The sequence below is a fragment of the Oncorhynchus clarkii genome, chromosome 9 (assembly GCF_045791955.1).
Source record: "Oncorhynchus clarkii lewisi isolate Uvic-CL-2024 chromosome 9, UVic_Ocla_1.0, whole genome shotgun sequence".
NCBI classification, from domain to species: Eukaryota; Metazoa; Chordata; class Actinopteri; order Salmoniformes; family Salmonidae; genus Oncorhynchus; species Oncorhynchus clarkii.
The window spans coordinates 64,534,288-64,558,631 of NC_092155.1; the positions used below are offsets into that span (position 1 = coordinate 64,534,288).

The following is a 24,344-nucleotide window of genomic DNA, read 5'->3' on the forward strand; positions in this document are numbered from 1 at the left end:
CCCAAACCAGCCTGTATGTCTCGGCTTGAACATGTCTGTGTTCGGATCCAAGAACCTCACTGCCAGCCTAAGATTTATGTAACCCCCCCACTCTTTCCAAGGACATGGGAAATATGTGGTGTGTGTGTATATAGCTAAAAAAATGACGATACATACAATGTTACTGTACTAATGAAGTCCTGTTTTTTATCTTGCAGGGCAAACATTGATGAAGTGGAGACGGAGGTGGTAGAGATTGAAGCTAAACTAGACAAGGTAAGAAATATTTTTAATATCTCTTATCTTTTTAGCAATCCACAGGAAGCCTTTTCAGATATCCTACATACCTATTATCCCTGTAGTATAAGCCATATTATAAACTGGCTGGTTCGAACCCTGAATGCTGATTGGTTGACAGCCGTGGTATATCAGACTGTGCTCATAGGTTATATTTTGATAGAAAGCATGTGATACATCCATTGCAGCATATTTAAGTTATTTTTAATTTACAGTACATCCCATCTCCTACTGCACTGTTAATGAAATGAGATTAGAGACATACAGGACTGTATATGGTAGGATTAAAGGATGATGGTGATAGTAGCTAAAACCTCTTAACCTGCTACACTACTGCCTAGAGTGCCCAGTTTACACACACACACTGATTAACAAAGTGGCATGCAGCCCTCCAATCTAGACAATCTGAGTAGGACCATTAGACAAGTTGGAGAATCCTACTATTGTACATTTTCGCCCATCAGTATAACACTGTGTGCTTGTTGTAAATTTGTCTTTGTTAAACCAATGAGTACTGGGTGCAACTAAAAAGGAAAGCATAATCTCACTCAGATTACTTGCTTAATGTTTCAGCAGCTCAGGTTTGTGTGGACTAAACGTGACGTCGCGGGGCGGGGGGGAAAGGGAAGAGGACTGACAGCATTAGAATGCATTAGACTGGCTTTCAAAGCACTGGGTTACCCTCTAACGAGGGAGCATGATGCTTTGGGTTATTCTCTAAACGAGGGAGCCTGATGCTTTGGGTTATTCTCTAAACGAGGGAGCCTGATGCTTTGGGTTATTCTCTAAACGAGGGAGCCTGATGCTTTGGGTAATTCTCTAAACGAGGGAGCCTGATGCTTTGGGTTATTCTCTAATGAGGGAGCCTAATGCTTTGGGTTATTCTCTAAACGAGGGAGCCTGATGCTTTGGGTAATTCTCTAATGAGGGAGCCTGATGCTTTGGGTTATTCTCTAAACGAGGGAGCCTGATGCTTTGGGTAATTCTCTAATGAGGGAGCCTGATGCTTTGGGTTATTCTCTAAACGAGGGAGCCTGATGCTTTGGGTTATTCTCTAAACGAGGGAGCCTGATGCTTTGGGTTATTCTCTAAACGAGGGAGCCTGATGCTTTGGGTAATTCTCTAAACGAGGGAGCCTGATGCTTTGGGTTATTCTCTAATGAGGGAGCCTAATGCTTTGGGTTATTCTCTAAACGAGGGAGCCTGATGCTTTGGGTAATTCTCTAATGAGGGAGCCTGATGCTTTGGGTTATTCTCTAAACGAGGGAGCCTGATGCTTTGGGTAATTCTCTAATGAGGGAGCCTGATGCTTTGGGTTATTCTCTAAACGAGGGAGCCTGATGCTTTGGGTTATTCTCTAAACGAGGGAGCCTGATGCTTTGGGTAATTCTCTAAACGAGGGAGCCTGATGCTTTGGGTAATTCTCTAAATGAGGGAGCCTGATGCTTTGGGTTATCCTCTAAACGAGGGAGCCTGATGCTTTGTGTTAATGCTCATGATGTCACGAGTCCATCTGTTCTGTTTGACCTTGAATTATGTGTCGGGGAGGTTAGTCTGCTGCTTCACTAACATCACTGTTGGTATCCTGCAGTGGGCTCCAAATGAGCAAGGACAGTGAAAAGTGCATAATGTTTCTGTTTGACAGTATGTGAGGGTAAAAGGCTATTTGGCTCGTCAGGTGTCATGATATAGTGGTTAGCATATAGTTCATACATACTGTAGCTTACATCTTCTGGTATTAACTGTTGAGTAATAAACATACATGAGAACCATATATCAAGTGTTATATCCAAGTTACTCATATGGGTTTGAATTTGCCTCAACAATGTTAACTCTCACCAGAAGCCCAAACCACTAGTGTACTATCACAATACAAAGGGTATTACCGTACACCAACATGACTGTCAAACCACTAGTGTATTGCCACAATACACAGAAGAAGGGCATTACTGTACACCAACATGAACCCAACTGTCAAACCACTAGTCCTGTGGTAGGACTCTCCTCTCAACAGAAAACACTGGCAGCCCATGTCCAGTTCACTCCCAGTTCTACAGGGCTTTGAGTGATTAACATGAGAGGATAGGGTTGGTTGGCTAGCCCTGAGTTGAATCTGGCTAGCAGCTGTTAGGAAATGGCACTTTTCTTGAGAAGAGTATCTCGAGCAGGGTGAGAGTGAGAGAGGCTGGCGTTGATTCAATGTCTTGCGAATGTAGAAAGAAACAACAAACATTGTAGTGAACCATATATTAGGCTACATGTCAAAAGTTCAGTTGTCAGCAGTTAAACAGTGTGACAAGTATTTGATACACTGACGATTTTGCAGGTTTTCCTACTTACAAAGCATGTAGAGGTCTGTAATTTTTATCATAGGTACACTTCAACTGTGAGAGAAGGAATCTAAAACAAAAATCCAGAAAATCACATTGTATCATTTTTAAGTAATTCATTTGTATTTGCACACACTGTTCCCGGCCGCAAACCTGAACCTATAGGGGAGGGTCCGGGTGGGCATCTACCCTCGGTGGCGGCTCCGGTTCTGGACGCAGCCCCCCCTCCTTACACTGATCGCTCCGCCTTTGTATATCCGGACCGTGGATCATCGCCGGAGGCCCCGGACTGGGAACCGTCGCCGGAGGCCCCGGACTGGGAACCGTCGCCGGAGACCCCGGACTGGGGACCGTCGCCGGAAGCTCTGGACTGGGAACTGTCGCCTGAAGCTCTGGACTGTGGTGGCGCACAGGAGGTATGGTGCGTGGGACCGGTACAGGTGGCACCGGGCTGAAGACACACACCTCAGGGCGAGTGCAGGGAGCAGGCACAGGACGTACTGGACTGTGGAAGCACACTGGAGGCCTGGTGCGTGGGACCGGTACAGGTGGCACCGGGCTGAAGACATGCACCTCAGGGCGAGTGCGGGGAAGAGGCACAGGACGTACTGGACTGTGGAGGCGCACTAGAGGACTGGTGCGTGGGACCGGTACAGGTGGCACCGTGCTGAAGACACGCACAGCGCGAGTGCGGGGAGCAGGCACAGGACGTACTGGACTGTGGATGCGCACTGGAGGTCTGCAGCGTAGAGCTGGCACAATCCATCCTGGCTGGATGTTTATTTTCGCCCTGCAAATGCAGGCGCTGGCACAGGACGCACTGGGCTGTGAAGACGCACCGGAAACACAGTACGCAGAGCCGGCGCAGGATATCCTGGTCCAAGGAGGTGTACTGGAGACCAGGAGCGCTGAGCCGGCACCATCCGTTCTGGCTGGATGCCCATTCTAGCCTGGCCAATGTGAGGAGCTGGAATAGAGCGCACCGGGCTATGAATACGAACTGGAGACATTGTGCGCATCACTGCGTAACACGGTGTCTGACAAGTCACACGCTCCCCACGGTAAGCACGAGGAGTTGGCTCAGGTCTCCAACCTGACTCAGCCAATCTCCCTGTGTGCCTCCCCCCCAAACAAATTTGGGAGCTGCCTCTCGGGCTTCTGTGCTAGCTGTGTCCCCTCGTATCGTCGTCGTTCCTCCTGCGCTATCTCCACCTGCTTCCATGGTAGGCAATCCTTTCCAGTCATAATTTTCTTCCCACGTCCAGGATCCTTTACCATCCAAAATCTCGTCCCATGTCCATGATGTCTGCTCCTCCTGGCCACGCTGCTTGGTCCGTTTGTGGTGGGACGTTCGTTATAAAGATGAGACCAAGGCGCAGCGTGAGTAGAGCTCCACATGTTTTTAATAAAACTGAAACTCAAACAAACAAACACAAACTAAACGTGAAGCTATATGAATAGTGCAGACAGGCAACTAAACATAGAACAAGATCCCACAAACACCAAATGGAAATGGCTACCTAAATGTGATCCCCAATCAGAGACAACGATAAACAGCTGTCTCTGATTGGGAACCATATAAGGCCAACATAGATATACAAAAACCCCTAGACCTACAAAACTCTAGACACACAAAAACCCTAGACAATACAAAAACCCAATACAAAAACTAGCATACCCACCCTAGTCACACCCTGACCTAACCAAAAGATAAAGAAAACAGAGATATCTCAGGTCAGGGCGTGACAGCCGTTGCCAGAGAATTGAACATTCATTTCTTTACCAATGTCGTTTTAGAGAATTTGGCAGTACGTCCAACCGGCCTCACAACCTCAGACCACGTGTAACTACACGTGCCCTCCACATCCAGCTTCTTTACCTGCGGGATCGTCTGAGACCAGCCACCCGGACAGCTGATGAAACTGTGGGTTTGCACAACCCAATAGTATCTGCACAAACGGTCAGAAACCATCTTGGGGAAGCTCATCTGCATCCTCAACATCCTACCAGGGTCTTGACCTGACAGCAGTTCAGCATCATAACTGACTTTAGTTGGCAAATGCTCACCTTCGATAGCTACTGGCACGCTGGAGAAGTGTGCTCTTCACGGATGACTCCCAGTTTCAACTGTACCGGGCAGATGGCGTGTATGGCGTCGTGTGGGCGAGCAGCTTGCTGATGTCATCATTGTGAACAGAGTGCCCCATGGTGGCGGTGGGGTTATGGTATGGGCAGGCATAAGCTACGGACAATGAACACAATTGCATTTTATCGATGGCAATCTGATCACAGAGATACCGTGATCAGATCCATACCTATAACGACATAAGGCGAGACCCAGACGCAGACACAGGAGGCAGATGGTTTGAGCTCTGCTATATATTAGAATCCAACGGATAGACAAAAGGCAGGTCGGGGACCGGCAAGAGTTCATAGCCAGGGCAGAGTCCAAAACGGTACAGGGCGTCAGGCAGGCTCGAGGTCAGGGGCAGGCAGAGTGGTCAGGCAGGCGGGCTCAGAGTCAGGACAGGCAAGGGTCAAAACCAGGAGGACGAGGAAAAAGAGAGACTGGGGGAAAAAAACAGGAGCTGAGAGAAAACTGCTGGTTGACTTGGCAAACAAGACGAACTGGCACAGACAGACAGAAAACACAGGTATAAATACCCAGGGGATAATGGGGAAGATGGGCGACGACAAGCACAAGGACAGGTGAAACGGATCAGGGTGTGACAATACCAGAGACTGACTGTTTTTTTTTACCCTATCTGTGACCAACAGATGCATATCTGTATTCCCAGTCATGTGAAATCCATAGATTAGGGCATCATTTATTTATGTAAATTGACTGATTTCCTCATATGAACTGTAAATCTTTGAAATTGTTGCATGTTGCGTTTATATTTTTGTTCAGTGTAGTAATGTGACTTGTGATCTTTCTGTGTATTCGTCAGTGTGTGGATTGGAAGAGTATTTGGACAGTTACAGTAGATCCTGGCCTATGCTAAACCATAGAGTAGATACATCAGTTGATAGATGTATCTTTGTGGTTATAACCAACAAGTCTTCACAGTTAAACACTCTGGTTTTAATTCCCCAGTCCTGGACCACATTTCCCCCTCAGTAGTGACATGCGTGTTTAGTTGCATTCTTATGTCACAGGTTAACATGTGAGAATGTTCTCCACCACACCACACATTACCGTGGGTGATACAGTATGATCATGGAGGGGGCTAAAACCAACATGCCAACCGTAGGACGTAATCACCAAGTGTGGTGAGCATGTTTTTAAATGCAGAAAAGGGTTAGGTGGGAATATGATGCAGGTATTTGCTGTGGGAAAAATATGGTATGCTGCAAGAGCATCTCAGTGATATAATCACATGGACGGCCCATTCAAGGTTTTTATCTCACCAGTCCATTTACAAGCCAGAGAAAGTCCCTCTACTGTACACAGTATTTAAGAATGGAATCGACTTGTATGTAGCGAGATATATAATTTGATGTTCTGTATACAGACCCTACTTTCCTCTACTTACCCCCACACACTCACTCATTCTCTCTGTCTTTCTCTCTCTTCTCTCCTCCCCTAGCTGGTGAAGCTATGCAGTGGGATGATCGAGGCAGGGAAGGCGTATGTCAGTGCCAACAAACTCTTTGTGAATGGAATCCGGGACCTGTCCCAACAATGCAAGAAGGATGAGATGATCTCGGTGAGGTTCAGTTGGATCCAGAATAGTCCAATTTCAAGTCTATTCAACACTCATCTATTGTTTAGGTTACAGCCTCATAACCTTGTTATTGTACACACTGACTGAATATCTATCACATACTACACATAACAGTACATCTATGTTTTCTGGATATTTAAGGCTCATCACATAACTTGTCTCCCTATGTACATACTACTAAACTCAGCAAACAAAGAAACTCACTGTCAACTGCGTTTATTTTCAGAAAATGTAACGTGTAAATATTTGTATGATCATAACAAGATTCAACAACTGAGACATAAACTGAACAAGTTCCACAGACATGTGACTACAGAAATTGAATAATGTGTCCCAGTAACAAAGGGGGGGTCAAAATCAAAAGTGACAGTCAGTATCTGGTGTGGCCACCAGCTGCATTAAGTACTACAGTGCATCTCCCCCTCACGGACTGCACTCGATGTACCAGTTCTTGCTGTGAGATGTTACCCCGCTCTTCCACCGAGGCACCTGCAAGTTCCCGGACATTTCTGGGGGGAATGGCCCTAGCCCTCACCCTCCGATCCAACAGGTCCCAGACGTGCTCAATGGGATTGAGGCTCTTCGCTGGCCATGGCAGAACACTGACATTCCTGTCTTGTAGGAAATCACGCATAGAATGAGCATTATGGCTGGTGGCATTGTCATGCTGGAGGGTCATGTCAGGATGAGCCTGCAGGAAGGGCACCACATGAGGGAGGAGGATGTCCTCCTAACGCTCATTCCTTCGACGATAAACGCAAATCCGATCGCCACACCCAGTGAGACAAAACTGCGACTCGTCAGTGAAGAGCACTTTTTGCCAGTCCTGTCTGGTCCAGCGACGGTGGGTTTGTGCCCATAGGCGACGTTGTTGTCGGTGATGTCTGGTGAGGACCTGCCTTACAACAGGCCTACAAGCCCTCAGTCCAGCCTCTCTCAGCCTATTGTGGACAGTCTGAGCACTGATGGAGGGATTGTGCGTTCCTGGTGTAACTCAGTTGTTGTTGCCATCCTGTACCTGTCCTGCAGGTGTGATGTTCGGATGTACCGATCCTGTGCAGGTGTTGTTACACGTGGTCTGCCACTGTGAGGACGATCAGCCGTTCGTCCTGTCCCCTTGTAGCGCTGTCTTAGGCGTATCACAGTACGGACATAGCAATTTATTGCCCTGGCCACATCTGCAGTCCTCATGTCTCCCTGCAGTATGCCTAAGGCATGTTCACGCAGATGAGCAGGGACCCTGGGCATCTTTCTTTTGGTGTTTTTTCCAGAGACAGTAGAATGGCTTCTTTAGTGTCCTAAGTTTTCATAACTGTGACCTTAATTGTCTACCGTCTGTAAGCTGTTAGTGTCTTAACAACCGTTCCACAGGTGCATGTTCATTAATTGTTTATGGTTCATTGAACAGGCATGGGAAACAGTGTTTAAACCCTTTACAATGAAGATATGTGAAGTTATTTGGATTTTTACAAATTATCTTTGAAAAACAGGGTCCTGAAAAAGGGACGTTTCTTTTTTTGCTGAGTTTATAAAACATTTGGTTGAATGTCATGGGCTCTCTACTTAATGCTTAGTCTTGGGAGTGGTTGGTGCTTTCCTGCTCTCTGACCGCATGCCTGAGTAAGTCTGTGTGTAAACCTGAATACTCTACTAATGGATTAGTCAGTGTCAGAGGAGGAATCAGGCCTGGAGTGGGGACTTACTACAGTACGTCTTGGCCAGGCTTTCAAGACCAGCGTCTCCAGTACTTTCTCCCTAAGAGCTGATTGTCCACCAACATTAAGGACTGCTAGTGCTTGGCTTCCCAATAGGTTTACCCTTATGTCTAATTCTGAGGATCAATAATGCTCTTATTTGTCATTTTTCATTGTACAAATATAAAAGAGCCTGGCCTCCAGTGATGTTTCCCTTAGTTTTGTTCTCTTAATGTTGTACAATATGGGGGAAACAATCCTCTTTTTTACTACAAATGTTAGTGTCAACCAGTAAAATTGACCAATTTAAACTTAATTTGACTATTTGTGTATGTAAATTAGCTACTTTCATAAATAAAATTAATCAAAATTTGCACTCTTGTATTTTTTTGTGGCTCTTGGACTTGGCATAGCAGCATTAGCAAAGTGAACTGGATCTCTCGGTCTCTAATCTTGTTAATATGCTGTAATACAATATTCTGAAGCTATTGTGTCTTGTTTTCCTTGCAGGAGTGCCTGGAGAAGTGTGGGGAGAGCCTCCAGGAAATAGTCAACTACCACATGGTAAGTCTCCCTCCCCTCTCTTCCCCAAACTCTAGTCCAGATACTGTATGTCCATAGGGACCAGGCAGCACCGAGCACAGTGATTTCATCACATCTTGAAATGCTAACATGGACCGGCATTTAGGCCTCGCGAGGGTCTCCTATTCCCTCTAACACAAGCCTGGGGGGTCAGTCTGACCTGGCTTTAAATGATTCAACATGCAGCAACATTTCATTCACAAATCATTCAATGTCTCTTTTTCTCGGTTATTTGATGGCTGTCCTGACTCTCTGTGGTCGTGTAACTATGACCATCTGCAAATCAGCACACTTTCTTGAAGGTCAATTCCACCACTTTTCAACCTGATCCTACAGGATGCTGATCGTTTACTATAGGAAAAGTCTCATTAACATCGACAGGACTGAAGTGGAGACTGGTGGGGCAGAGACTGGTGGGGCAGAGAGGTGAGGCACAACTGGGGGGAAACAGACTGGGGGGGAGAGAGGTGAGGCACAACTGGGGGGAAACAGACTGGGGGGAGATGGGGAGAGAGAGTGGAGGAGAGACTGGTGTGAGACGGGGGGAGTGGAGGAGAGACTGCAGTGGGAGAGGTTGGGGGGGAGTTTGGAGTGGAGAGAGTGGAGGAGAGACTGGGGGGAAAGACTGGGAGAGAGAGAGAGTGGGAGAGAGACTGGGGGGGGGGGGGGGGCTTATTGCCAAGTCTTAATGTAATTAAACAGTTACTTACCAGTATTTATTTGCACACATTCCCTGGATAATCAGCAGGGGTACAGCAAATGTGACCATCCAGAGCTGTGAACCTGGCAGCTATAGACAAAGCACCCCCAAAGCACCCCTTCACGTTCCCTGTAAGGATCAGCCAGGAGGGATTCTCTAGATCCTGGTCCAGGGGAGGGGGATTCTGCTACATTTAGATTGGATTCTCTGCGTTAGTAGAATTCTCAAGTGGGATGACAAGATCTGAGGCCTCATTTATCAACTTTGCATAAATTTAACACTAAATATCTGCATGCGCCATTTCTGAAAATATGTTTTGTGGTATATTTTGTGCGTATGCAAAGTTTCTAAACGAGGCCCCTGGTCTCTTGGGCATGGTAACTGTTGATGGATGAGAGGACACAGTGGGATTATAGCATTACACCAAAAGCATTCCTGCAACCTTTCCATGCAGAGAGTCAGTGTTATGGTTAGTTTATACTAGAGGTCGACCGATTATGGTTTTTCAACGCCGATACCGATTATTGGAGGACCAAGAAAAGCCGATACCGATTAAATCGGGCAATTTTTATATATATATATTTGTAATAATGACAATTATAACAATACTGAATTAACACTTTTTGAAAAACGTAATATAATAGATAAATAAAAATAACGTTTGAGTTCCTTGCTCAGAACATGAGAACATACAGTGGGGCAAAAAAGTATTTAGTCAGCCACCAATTGTGCAAGTTCTCCCACTTAAAAAGATGAGAGGCCTGTAATTTTCGTCATAGGTACTCTTCAACTATGACAGACAAAATGGGAAAAAAAATCCAGAAAATCACATGAGAAAAAAAAGGCTCCTCTGTCCTCCACTCGTTACCTGTATTAATGGCACCTGTTTGAACTTGTTATCAGTATAAAGTCCATAGAAACTCTATCCACCACCCCTGTTTCTGTCTTGGTAGATGGATCAGTGAACCTCTCCCCAGTCGGCAGACGACAGTCTCTCTTTCCTCACACAGGGAGCACCTGTGTCATCTTGGCCTAATTAAGACAATTTATCTCCAGCCGCTCTGCCTCCAGCTGTCACCATAAAGCAGCTACACACAGGCTGCTGTCATCTCAGGCTGCTGTCACCACAAAGCAGCTACACACAGGCTGCTGTCACCACAAAGCAGCTACACACAGGCTGCTGTCACCACAGGCTGCTGTCACCATAAAGCAGCTACACACAGGCTGCTGTCATCTCAGGCTGCTGTCACCACAAAGCAGCTACACACAGGCTGCTGTCACCACAGGCTGCTGTCACCATAAAGCAGCTACACACAGGCTGCTGTCATCTCAGGCTGCTGTCACCACAAAGCAGCTACACACAGGCTGCTGTCATCTCAGGCTGCTGTCACCACAAAGCAGCTACACACAGGCTGCTGTCATCTCAGGCTGCTGTCACCACAAAGCAGCTACACACAGGCTGCTGTCACCACAGGCTTCTGTCATCTCAGGCTGCTGTCACCACAAAGCAGCTACACACAGGCTGCTGTCACCATAAAGCAGCTACACACAGGCTGCTGTCACCACAGGCTGCTGTCACCACAAAGCAGCTACACACAGACTGCTGTCACCACAAAGCAGCTACACACAGACTGCTGTCACCACAAAGAAGCTACACACAGACTGCTGTCACCACAGGCTGCTGTCACCACAGGCTGCTGTCACCACAAAGCAGCTACACACAGACTGCTGTCACCACAAAGCAGCTACACACAGACTGCTGTCACCACAAAGAAGCTACACACAGACTGCTGTCACCACAGGCTGCTGTCACCACAGGCTGCTGTTGCCGCAAAGCAGCCCGGGAATGCCCCAGGCTGCTCAACACAACCCTACCGCTGAGCTGAGCCAGGCTGCTCAACACAACCCTACCGCTGAGCTGAGCCAGGCTGCTCAACACAACCCTACCGCTGAGCTGAGCCAGGCTGCTCAACACAACCCTACCGCTGAGCTGAGCCAGGCTGCTCAACACAACCCTACCGCTGAGCTGAGCCAGGCTGCTCAACACAAACCTACCGCTGAGCCAGGCTGCTCAACACAACCCTACCGCTGAGCCAGGCTGCTCAACACAACCCTACCGCTGAGCTGAGCCAGGCTGGGCTAGGAAACCCCTCAGCACTTTTCTGTGTCTAGTCTACACACACACACACACACAGTGAGCAACCTGGAGGTATGTTAACTACAAACCTCTCTAGTTAAAACTCTGTGGGTTACTGACGCAGAGCAAGCAGTCACTTCAATCCTCCCCCAGGCTATCCATCAACATGTCAGATGGACATCCCATGAGGGTGTCCACTCTTGTCAACCACTAGTGTTTATGTCCAGGCCCTACAGGCCTTGTTGATTGGATTTGAATTATCCACGTGTCTGGGAGATTTCTTGGTTGCACAAGATTTCAATTCTCACTTGCTGTTTTGTGGATTATGATCTTAGATGAGACAAAGCAGAACAATCGCCACACACAGCGACAGAGAGAGATGTTGCTGTTTAGTGTTTTCCCTCTGCCTTGCCAAACTTGGCACCCACCTCCTAAGACACCGCTTCATTTGAGAGCGATCCTACAAACCTTTAGAAGGGTCAGAAGCACAAAAAGCAGAGGCCTAACTCTCTGATTAGCATATTTATGGCTGGTTGGATGAGGCAAACTCTCGTGTAAAAAAAAGGAATTCCTTCATTTGCTAATCAAGTGGGGTGCTAGATCCTGACCTGATGGGAGAAACACACTACACTTCCAACAGGAAGGACTGTTCTGGTGCACTCCTCCCTCTGTCTCTCTACCTCTTTCTCTCCTTCTTTCTCTGCTCTCTCTCATTATCTCACTCTCTCTATCTGTTTCTCTCACTCTCTCTCTCTCTTTCTCCTCTCTCTTTCTCCTTCTCTCTCTGCTCTCTCTCGTTTTCTCACTCTCTCTCTCTCTTTCTCCTTCTCTCTCTTTCTCCTTCTCTCTCTTTCTCCTTCTCTCTCTTTCTCCTTCTCTCTCTTTCTCCTTCTCTCTCTCTTGCCTTCTTTGGACCCAGTGAAGTTTATAGAGTAATAAAACAGTGTAAATACCTTGTGATTTACACCAGTACTCTGTAGCATTGTGGTTACAACTTCCGGTGTTAATTGATGAAAATGACATGGCTCGTGGTGGTGTTAGGTTTGCCTTGCTGACGTATGTGGTCTAAAAGTCTTAATAAAATTATCTTGTGACGTCATTGTAATTGTATGTTGATCCACAGGTATGTTATTTTCCGTGTACTAAGATCACTCAATGCTGTGTTCAAATCATGTGCCGTAGTTACTGTATGTGGTTAAGGAGGGTTTACTTTGGTCAACCCACTCCTAAAATTCATCCCAAATCTGCTTTCTAATCCGGACACAGCCAATCTCCCAGCTGCCAATCACTTTGTCCCTCAATCAGAGAGAGGATGGGCCACCATCCACCCTACCTCTGACCTAACCCTGCTAATCGCTAAACATGGACATCAAATTCAATTGTGTTATGGGCAAAACCAGAAAATAACCATTTGCTCTCTTCACCATGTACTGCTCTGTAGCTGTGGTAAAGATTCAGTAGTGCCGCCACATTTCTACCCAAAGCCTCTCTTCACTCTCTCACTGTCTTCCTCCCCTCCCTTTCCCTCTCTCGCCCCCCTCCTCCCCTCTCTCTCGCGCCCTTCCTCCCCTCCCTTTTCCTCTCTCGGTCCCTTCCTCCTCTCTCTCCCCCTCTTGCGCCCTTCCTCCCCTCTCTTCCCCTCTTGCGCCCTTCCTCCCCTCCCTCTCCCTCTCGCGGCCTTCCCTCTCTCTCTCCCTCTCTCCCCTCTCTCTCTTCCTCCACTCCCTCTCTCGCTCCCTTCTTCCCCTCCCCCCTCTCTCTCTCCCTCTCTCCCCTCTCGCTCCCTTCCTCCCCTCCCTCTCTCGCTCCCTTCCTCCCCTCCCTCTCTCGCTCCCTTCCTCCCCTCCGCTCACTCTCTCTTACTCCACTCCCTCGCTCGCTCCCTTCCTCCCTCCCTTTCTTGCTCCCTTCCTCCCCCTCCCTCTCTCGCTTCCTTCCTCCCCTCCGCTCACTCTCTCTTACTCCACTCCCTCTCTCGCTCGCTCCCTTCCTCCCTCCCTCTCTTTCTCCCTTCCTCCCATCCCTCTGTCGCTCCCTTCCTCCCCTCCCTCTCTCGCTCCCTTTCCCTCTCTCGCTCTCTTCCTCCCCTCCCTTTCCCTCTCTCGCTCCCTTCCTCCTCTCCCTCTCCTTATCTCGCTCCCTTTCTCCCTCCCTCTCTCCCTGCCCCAGTAACCTATTTTACTGCAGCCGCAGCATGGCATGTATTGATGTGAAAGCTGAATTGTGATTAAAAGAACTATTATGATTGTAAAAATTAAAAACAGCAATCGCTGTGAATGTCCTTAGAATAAGAGAGGAAAGGGGAGGATTTTGAATGAAAGAGAGGATCTGGGGTGTAGTGTATGTGAGTGTGTTTGTCAGCACGTGTGTTATTCGTTTCACAATACTTGTATGCGTGGAAAGGGTGATCTCAATTTGTATTTGCATTAAATTAATTTGAGAATTAATGTTATAAATCCAGTCCTGTATCGCCCCCTGTTGGTTGAGATTGTATGTTACTGAAGGATGATCAACAGCACTGTAAAATCAGAAACCTCTCAGGATCTACATTTGTGGGCACAAAATAAGTTACATACATGCTCAAAACCTCTACCTCCACATTTGTGACCAACACATGCTAATGGAAGCTCCTTTTGTGTTTCAGATTCTGTTCGATCAAGCCCAGAGATCTGTGAAGCAGCAGCTGCACAACTTTGTGAAAGAGTAAGTTTAAAACAACGTTGTCTCATGCTGTCTCTCCTATATAACTATGTAGCTTGAGACCATTTCTCACACACCCAACGTCTCCTTGTTTGGCCTGGAAGCTTTACTGATTTATGGTGTTGGTGGACAACATCATAGGTGTGAAGCAGACAGACTATCCCCAGTCTCAGGACCTTTTACCTGGGAAAAGTCAGGGGTCATGGCCCTGGTCCTGTTTCTGTCTTAACCTCCCAGGAAAAGCTGGGGTGAACTGGAAGGGAGAATAAGGAACACGCGTCTCTAACAAACTTAATTCTCCTTGGTGAATGGTCCAACCACAAACAGTATTTTCATTTTCAACCACGTATTCAACATACCAGTCCTTGGTGAATCTGTCAACCACAGGCAGTATTGTCATTCCCAACCACGTATTCAACATACCAGTCCTTGGTGAATCTGTCAACCACAGGCAGTATTGTCATTCCCAACCACGTATTCAACATACCAGTCCTTGGTGAATCTGTCAACCACAGGCAGTATTGTCATTCCCAACCACATATTCAACATACCAGTCCTTGGTGAATCTGTCAACCACAGACAGTATTGTCATTCCCAACCACGTATTCAACATACCAGTCCTTGGTGAATCTGTCAACCACAGACAGTATTGTCATTCCCAACCATGTGTTCCACTTACCCCTGTTATCTGGTCAGGTACAACTAAAGGAATCACATGAAGTGTCCCTTGTTAAACCCAATCTCGCTGTCATCCCCAATTTCTCATTCTCAGGGATGTCCGTAAGTTCAAGGAGACCAAGAAGCAATTTGACCGCATGCGTGAGGACATGGAGATAGCCCAGGTGAAGAACGCCCAGGCTCCCAGGAACAAGCCCCACGAGGTGGAGGAGGCCACCGGAACACTCAGTATCACCAGGAAGTGCTTCAGACACCTGGCCCTCGACTACGTACTTCAGGTGAGACAGACAACATAACCAGAGTAATACATGGACTTAGATCCCTTTGGATCCTGTAGGTCTAGAATAGAATAGAATAGAATATAGAATATCTCAGCATGGTTATAGCTTGGCATGCCCACATGTTGTCTCCTCTGTCTCCGGACAGTTACTAAATTTGCCTCTGGGAACAGAGTGACTGATGTGGTGTGATCGCTGTAGCTTCCTCTGTGTGCAGTATGTATTGTGTCTGCCGGCTAACGTCCTCTCTGCTCTAATTTGGAGTGTGTGTGTGTCTGTGTGACCCCGTTTGGTTGTAATTGAAAGTGGCAGAAGGCAGAGAAGATCACGGGTGTGTCTGAAGATTTATTCTAGAGACCTCTCAAATGTCGCGCAATATCTCATTTAGGTTTGCATCGTTCTTTAAGATAACCAATGAGCTGAATGTCTGAATTATTTGTTTTATCCCAAAAAATGCCAACATGATGGCCATGATTAGTTGATATATAGAGCATCACAGTATCATGTTGATTTCATGTGATTTAGTTCATAACATACAACAAAGAGACAGGCAGGACTGAAGGACACAAATGTTGTATATTGTTGGTCACTATACTGACAACAGTGAGATGTATCTATTGTCCACAAGAGGGAGATGTTTCAATGCACAGTAGTATCAGATAAGACTGTTACTCACCTCTTCCCCCTCTTGCAGATCAACGTCCTTCAAGCCAAGAAGAAGTTTGAGATCCTAGATGCTGTAAGTGCCCTTAACTTCCAATCCATCACTATAGAGTACAGTGCTGTAGAGTGAGTGTTTTGTTGTTTTTAAAAACACACCAATAATTTATTGCTTATATTCTCCTGTCTGTCTCTCCCCTGCAGATGCTGTCCTTTATGCATGCCCAGTACTCCCTCTTTCAGCAGGGCTACAACCTGCTGGATGAGATTGACCCCTACATGAAGAAGCTGGCTGCTGAGGTGAGCTTCACCACCTCCCTCACCACCCTCATCCAGAGCCGCAGCCAGCGTACTGCTGTGCTGTTAGCCCCTAAACCCTGCGTCCTGATTGGTATTAGATTATTTCCAATCAGAACCATCGACCCAGGCAGAGTTGCATCACCAATGGATGCGCTGTCCGCTGCTGTGCTGTCTGTTTACATAACAGTGCATTAGCCTTCGGATTTGACTGTGGGAAACTTCTGATTTAAAAAATCAGAATGTTAAAAAAAATGTTTAAAAAATCCCTGAATGTGCTGGGTGGTCGACGTAGCAGGTACAGTGTTAGTGAAAGACTTCAGCAGCATAGTATCCCGTCAGGTGGAATACATGTACAGTATGCTGAATAGTGAAACAGACCTGAGTCAGTGCTTCATTACAAAACATTGACCTCTCACGTCATTGCGTTTGGGCTCTGGTAGTTCCAAGTGCTCTAGTCAATTGCTGAGCATCACTCTTGAATCAATCTGACTGCTATGTTGGAATTGCCCATGCTTAAAATGAAGCGCTTCCATGGATATTCCTTGGCTAAAGCTCTTCTCTACTCACACATCTGAGTTGTGTGACCAACCTCATCTGAGTGTGTTTTTTTAATCTTGTTTCCAGTTGGATCAGTTGGTGATTGACTCGGCCATGGAGAAGAGGGATATGGAACACAAGCACGCCACCATACAGCAGAGGGTAAGCAAGCAGCTATTTCACATTTCTCCCTTTCCTCTGGAAGTTGGCGAGGTCTGGGTCTGGCTTTGCTAGCCTGTTGGGTATACTAAAAAACAGGATCAAGGCGTTAGCCAAAAAATAAGCTTGAAATGGGCACGATCTAATTGATTCAACAAACAAGAACACATATCTAAGTTTCACTTTTATGACGAACCAAAAGATCAGTAGTTATTTCTGTTTGCTTGTCAAAGTTAGCGGGCTAACTCATTGATCCTAATTTATAGTATACCCCTCTGGTTCCATACTGCAGTGGCTCCCAACTCCAGTCCTTCAGTACCCCCAAAAGCACACAATTATGTTGTAGCTTCAGAAAAGCACACCTGATTCAATTTGTCAACTAATCATCAAGCCCTAAATTTGTTGAATCAGGTGAGTTTATTTGGGGATACAACAAAAATGTGTGCTGTTGGGGGTACTGGAGCACTGGATTGGGGAAACACTGCCATACTGTATGTGCCAAAGCCATGACTCCTCTATCGTTGCCATGCACCATACATGTATGGCTTGATAATGATGGAAGAGGTGTAGGGGACTAGGTCTGGGCTAGTCTTCTGTGAGTTGGCCATGTCTGTACTGGGGTTGGGCTGGGAGTTTGGCTGTGTTTTAAGGCACACATTACACGTCAGAGCTCCCTCCAGTCCAGGGACTCCACCACCTGGCTCTGTCTGTCTTCTGCTATGACTGGGGGATTAGGAAGGAGACTGGTGAGCGTTTTGATTAGTCTGCCTCAGAAAGGCCGGTCATTGATTTAATCAGGTGAATGAATCAGGTGGAATGAAGTGCTTTAAGAGGCTAATGATCTCAGTTGTGTCTACTGTAAATAACAATGCTCAGCACTTTTGGTATATGCTAGGCTAGCTAATCACTGAGCTAATCCAGTAAAATGCTGACAATTGAAATGTGTGTTCTCTCTGTCATAGTCTCTGATGTTATTTTAGTGTTTTCACAGATCATTTTGGTCTCAGATGCAGGTCCCCTGTGCAATGCTATATTTACTGGCAAATGTACTTGTCTGTTTGCTGTGACTGTTTGCTGTCAGTTTGCTGTGAAACTGACAGCAAACAGACAGCTACATTTGAGGAAAAATCTAAATAAAATTGATTTCAAGAGTGTCATTTTTGTTGAACTCTTATTAAGAACTTTCCATTTCATGACATGTCAAATGTGGGAAACAAACACAGAAGGCAATAGTTCCTCAACACTCAGGAAGTCTGTCCTGTCTGTCCATGTCTGTTTGTGCTGTCCTGCCAACTCCTACAACAATGACCGTAGGGAAGACAGCCCAAACAGATCTGGGACCAGGCTAGTCCTGTCCTGGTTGTGAATGTATAATCCCTGGCCTGTTGACTGGGACTTCCTGAGTTCCTCATGATCTCCATATGAATTAGACACTATAGGGTCCAGTCTCAGGGTCCAGAGCCCCAGGAGCAATACTAATTTACCTCAGGAAGGATCAGTAGCCATCTGTCCATCTGCCTGCAGACCACCAGGCAAGCAGCCCTGGAAACCCCACTCACACCAGGCCACTGCCCATAGTCTGCAGACAGACCAACAGGAGAGTGCAGAATGGGTGTGAGCCCAGCAGTTATTGATCTGTTTATGCCCCAGTGCTTCTAAACACAAGCATCAAACTAACACATTCCACTGGCAAGTGGTAGTTTGTGTTAGTTTGATGCCTGTGAAAATGATGTCAGCATCTGATCACAGGTTAAATGTAGGCTATGCTTTTATAGGGCTGGTCATTTTAAAGAAGAGCTCAAATATCAGAGATAGTAGCTAGGTTTACATCTAGATTTTCATGTGAATATTCTAAAAAACAGTGGTATGTTTCCACCAAACTGAGGTAGTGGACACAAAATGTACTTTTTCGCTTATGTTTTCATGTACCGAATATAAATCAAATGTTCAATTTGTGCCCATCGCCATCAACTCTACCTATAACTGTTGTGTTAAATAGCAAATGTGCCAACTCTGGTTTTGGTACATGCGTTCCAGCCAACAGTTTGCAGAGACAGTGCAGGTAGGCTGTGTGGATAGTCTACATGTTGAGGGTATGGATAAGAGTGAGAATATTTTTAGTTGTCAAACGGCAGTCAAGCATCGATCATCATGTCACCAGAACAAGACCCTCAACATTTATTGGAATGATCATAATTGATTTAATCTGTAGCCTAATTTCTGAGTTTTCTGACTTGTGACTCCAAGTTTACTTCCATATCATGGTTATTATATCAATAATACATTTCCACCGCCATTTCTCACATAATTCATTTTACCGACACCAAAAGATCCCACCATGTCGAACAAACAAATGATCTGTCGCCATTTATAAATTCTACTGAAACTTCCTGTTTCCATCACAGCTGTTGTGATTTATTTTAATACAGTATGACTTTACTTGCATAAAAACTGTGGATGGAATGTGGTTGCTGGCTTCCAGAGTCAGATGAGATGTTGTAGGCCAATAAGTAGGATTATCATCTGCGATACAATGAAGCAAGGAGATTATTGTAGCTTCACCCCCCCCCCCTTGGTCTGCAATGCCCTCTTGCATGTTATAATGCTTCTCTCTCTCTCTCTCTCTCTCTCTCTCTCTCTCTCTCTCTCTCTCTCTGTTTCTCCAACAATGCTGCAATCTTCTCTCCCAGACCCTCATGCAGGTGAGTACATGTTATACTACACATGTCTGTTGTCTGCTTCTTGTGAGAGACACATGCAGACGTACAGAACAGCTCAGATGTGCCATTGGAGCAACCTCTTTGAAGTTATCTTAAGCTCTAGTGTGTGGGGCTGCAGACACCTACTACAGCACACTGAGTAGTGTATATGAAGCAATCAGAACCACAGAGCTTTGTATGACTGCTATAGGCATAGCATCAGATAGTATAGCATTTAGTTTGTTCTGAACTGGGTCGCTCTGGTTCTGGTCTCTTTTGTTCAGAAGTTTTCTGCTGAATGGTTCTCTGTGTGTTTTGTAGATTCCCTGAGGCAAATAATCGTATTGATGGACCGGATATTGGTTCTCAATCTCATAGTAATGGGAAATGTGTTTCTTATCACACCACTTCAAGCATCATCTTATATCTCAGCTAAAAAAAAATAGATAAATCATTAGAGGTCTTACAACAACGGGCAGCAGTCTAGCCTACATTTTCTGTGTTCCCTTGTAAAAGTCATACTCTGCTCTGAAAGTGTGAAATATCTCAGGGGTTTGTTTGTCCTTGTCACATTTGAACATGAGAATTAACCCTTGTGTAAACATTCATGAGACAATGACATAGTACAAGCAGAGAGGAGAATAAAGTGCTGCCACTGTGTGACATTTACACCGCTATGACCTCTCTGGTACACAGAGCAGAGAAAGCATGTACATGTCAAGCCTCTGAGAGGTTTTATTCATTTTTAACACTGGTTTTAATGGAGGAGCCAATTTTGCCTATGTAGTTTGTAACCACCATGCATCACTCTGGCTCTACACCACTACCGTACAATCTAGAGGTCGACCGATTAATCGGAATGGCCGATTAATTTTCTGCCGATTTCAAGTTTTCATAACAATCGGAAATCGGTATTTTTGGGTGCCGATTTGCGATGTTTTTATGTTTTTTTTACACCTTTATTTAATCTTTATTTAACTAGGCAAGTCAGTTAAGAACACATTCTTATTTTCAATGACGGCCTAGGAACAGTGGGTTAACTGCCTTGTTCAGGGGCAGAACAACAGATTTTCACCTTGTCAGCTCGAGGGATCCAATCTCGCAACTTAACTAGTCCAACGCAATAACGACCTGCCTCTTTCTCGTTGCACTCCACAAGGAGGCTGCCTGTTATGCAAATGCAGTAAGCCAAGGTAAGTTGCTAGCTAGCATTAAACTTATCTTATAAAAACAATCAATCATAATCACTAGTTAACTACACATGGTTGATGATATTACTAGATATTATCTACCGTGTCCTGCGTTGCATATAATCTGACTGAGCATACAAGTATCTGACTGAGCGGTGGTAGGCAGAAGCAGGCGCGTAAACATTCATTCAAACAGCACTTTTGTGTGTTTTGCCAGCAGCTCTTCGTTGTGCGTCAAGCATTGCGCTGTTTATGACTTCAAGCCTATCAACTCCGGAGATGAGGCTCGTGTAACCGAAGTGAAATGGCTAGCTAGTTAGCGCGCGATAATTGTCGTTGTGTTGCTGGTTCGAGCCCAGGGAGGAGCGAGGAGAGGGACGCTATAGCTAAGCTACACTGTTACACTGGCAATACTAAAGTGCCTATAAGAACATCCAATAGTCAAAGGTTAATACAAATGGTATAGAGGGAAACAGTCCTATAATTCCTATAATAACTACAACCTAAAACTTCTTACCTGTGAATAATGAAGACCCATGTTAAAAGGAACCACCAGCTTTCATATGTTCTCATATTCTGAGCAAGTAACTGAAACGTTAGCTTTCTTACATGGCACATATTTTACATGGAATATATTGCACTTTTACTTTCTTCTCCAACACTTTGTTTTTGCATTATTTAAACCAAATTGAACATGTTTCATTATTTACTTGAGGCTAAATTGATTTTATTGATGTATTATATTAAGTTAAAATAAGTGTTCATTCAGTATTGTTGTAATTGTCATTATTACAAATAAAAAAATAAAAAAATTGGGCGATTAATCGGTATCGGCTTTTATGGTCCTCCAATAATCGGCATCGGCGTTGAAAAATCATAATCGGTCGACCTCTAGTACAATCACAGCATTCTAGGCTACTGTTCCTCTAGCATCAGCTTGTTATTGAATTAGGCTAAATACAAAATAACATTTTGGTCACAAAAAATAAATAGGCCTAATTAATTTTCAGCACTTGAATATTCAGATTTCAGATATAAAATGTAATACATATTTTAAGCTATCACACGCATTAGCAGCTTTTTGCAGGACTGTGATTTATAATGGGTGGTTAGGGGAATGAGAATGTGGGAGTTATTTTTCTCCCGTGTTCTGCTGTGTCTGATAACTCAGATGGGCTCGGTTCCATGGTAACTGTTTCCCATGGCAACAGAGTAGGGAGAGCTAAATGAACCAGGTGGGTTCAGGATTAGGACAGGCGGGCTGCTGTGTTGTGGGTGGGGCTAATGCTGGTAAGGCTAATTAATGGCAGATGACACCTCAGGCATAATGGGACAAGAAGATCCTGGCTGGTTGCAGACAATAGGGGTGTAGTATGTCGCTGCAGACCGACTGGCTAATCAGTGCCACCAACTGTCCTGTCCTGGCCAGGGTCCATTTGGCAGAGAGTGAGGGGCAGCCATGTCTCCATTCACCAGGTGGGTGATGAATCAGAACTTTCCTTCCTAGTCTGTTTAGTCTAGTTTAGTGTAGTCTCGGGTGTCCACCCACAGTGGGTGAAAACGCGCTTTGGTGAGGGAATTTCACTTCCTTATATTATAAAATACATTGTACCAAGACACATATGATTCTTCATGTTCTGAATCATTCAGTGGGGTCTTTCTCTAACATATCATTAACATTATATCCAAAAAGTCCGATTTCATAACCTAATACATCTGATAATAACCACCGAGCTCTGACATAACGGTGCAGGTTTCTCCTAACAATGTTTGAGTATTGTACATTTTGTGGTCGTCGTCCTAAAACTTGTTTCCGCGGGTTGCAAAAAGCTACATTAGCATGACACGAGCTGAATTAAATTTGAAAGATTTTGAAAATAAAAAGCTTGGTATTCGCTCCATTGACATTTCAGAGAGATAGGAATATTGTTTTTGTGAAAAGGGAACATAACAGATTCCTAACTAAGGGATACTGAGATAGTGCTCATGATGAGAATGCTGATTTTAATATCTTGCACACTCAACATTTCAGTCAAGCAGTCTGTCTCTATCCAATATCCAAGGGAGGGGTAATGGCAGGATACGTCAATAATGGGCCTTGCTGTCTGTCCAGATGAAAGCCTGCAGAGTGTTTGAGACCCATGTAGCATGGCTCTGACCCAGGGCTTTGATATTGAAAACTGCTACGATGACGTGTTCCCTCTCAAAGTGAAATAAATATGTTCTAGAATTGTTCTACAACTTCTAAGAATCAGAGCAAAACCTCATCGTTAACCCCTCACAGCTCTGTACTCAGTGGCCTATGGCCTCTTCCCTCTGAGGAACATGGCTTCTGGAATTCACAGTTTTCACCAGCATGGATTGCAACATACTTTCTAATTGTGCAATTGATGGAATTAAATATAGTCTAATTTCAATAATTTACTTATCAAATAAAACACAAATGGGATTGCACCTGTAAATAGTAAGATTAATTTGGAGTTATCTGATCCCACAAATAATTGTTGAAATGGGTCTGACCAGAGCCATGAATATATGAGTCTGTGTTTGACTATCTCACAGGCTGCTGCTGTGATGTCCTTTCACATTCCACAGCTCCCAGTCCTCCTCTAGCTAAACTTCCCTGCTGCTGGCCAGCATCCTGACGAGAATCTGCTCATATAGGCTAAGTTTTGGGTGCCCAAGTTAGGGGACAAAACAAAGCTCTAACAGTAAATAAGTTAGTTAAAGTAGTTTAAAGTAAATGTGTTGTATGCTATTTGGTGTCTGTTTTGAACATGGTAGGCTAGCTGACTGCGTTGGGGGAAAAAATATGATTTACTGCTAGTCATTTCTTCTCTATAATGCCAGATCATTAGTAATGAAGGGCCTTGTAACAGTATGAGTAACCTAATATCATAGAGCAGAAAATATTTGCTTCCCTTCTTCATAACATGTGTCAGTTTACTCTATGGGCATCTACATGTTTATGGTAAGGATTTTTATTATTGATGACAACTGGAAATGTATACGTGCATAATTGTGTAGGCTAGGCTAAATGGTAAATGTGCTGCTACTGACAGCTGTTCTATAGTGGCTTGCATTCAGGTTGTTTACTCTTTGTTCGGCAACATGGCAAATAGGCTCATAGCTTCTCAGTGGTGATAGCTTGATTAACTGAACTGGTTGCCAATTGGTTTTCCCCTTCTGCAGAACGTGCACGGGGTCCGAGGTTTGAGGAGTTGTAAAAGTGTCCAAACAGCGCAACGTGGATTCTGGTGTTACTTTAACACTCTGCCAGTCTCTGGGTCAAGAGCGACTTCAGTCTAAGTTCGACGTGCCGCAAATAAATTGGCAGCTGTATGATAATAAGCTCTAATCCAAAGCCTCACACAGCAGCAAGCAGTTGGCGTCGCACATTTATCCACATGCCTGCGTAGGGGAATTAGGCACGATGCAGGACTCTGGCGGTCCGAGCATTTTTCAGCGTTCAGAGATCAAAGAGGACTTAACTGACACTTGTAACTCCACAGAGATGCCTATTCAATGAGCATTTGATTAGATTATATATTGTTTGCCTATTTACATGTCCAATGCTCTTGGATCATTTAAAAGGTTTGAAAATGAAGATATTTGGAAGGTTGGACCGCACTCTGGTGGGTTGACTTTTATTTTGTAGTCTACTTTACTAATAATTGTTTCACTTTGTATAGTCTT

The 24,344-nt window shown here is 45.1% G+C and overlaps 1 protein-coding gene across 1 annotated transcript in view; it reads left to right on the forward strand.

Annotated features, from left to right (window-relative positions):
• LOC139416741 (arf-GAP with coiled-coil, ANK repeat and PH domain-containing protein 3-like) overlaps positions 1–24,344 on the forward strand; it is a 92,453-nt gene that overhangs the window by 42,088 nt on the left and 26,021 nt on the right. Inside the window, exons 2-10 of the mRNA XM_071165776.1 lie at positions 198–255; positions 6,197–6,316; positions 8,539–8,592; positions 14,092–14,150; positions 14,920–15,103; positions 15,798–15,842; positions 15,968–16,063; positions 16,688–16,762; positions 19,450–19,461. Of these exons, the coding sequence (XP_071021877.1) occupies positions 198–255; positions 6,197–6,316; positions 8,539–8,592; positions 14,092–14,150; positions 14,920–15,103; positions 15,798–15,842; positions 15,968–16,063; positions 16,688–16,762; positions 19,450–19,461 (703 nt within the window). The remainder of the gene's footprint in view (positions 1–197; positions 256–6,196; positions 6,317–8,538; positions 8,593–14,091; positions 14,151–14,919; positions 15,104–15,797; positions 15,843–15,967; positions 16,064–16,687; positions 16,763–19,449; positions 19,462–24,344) is intronic.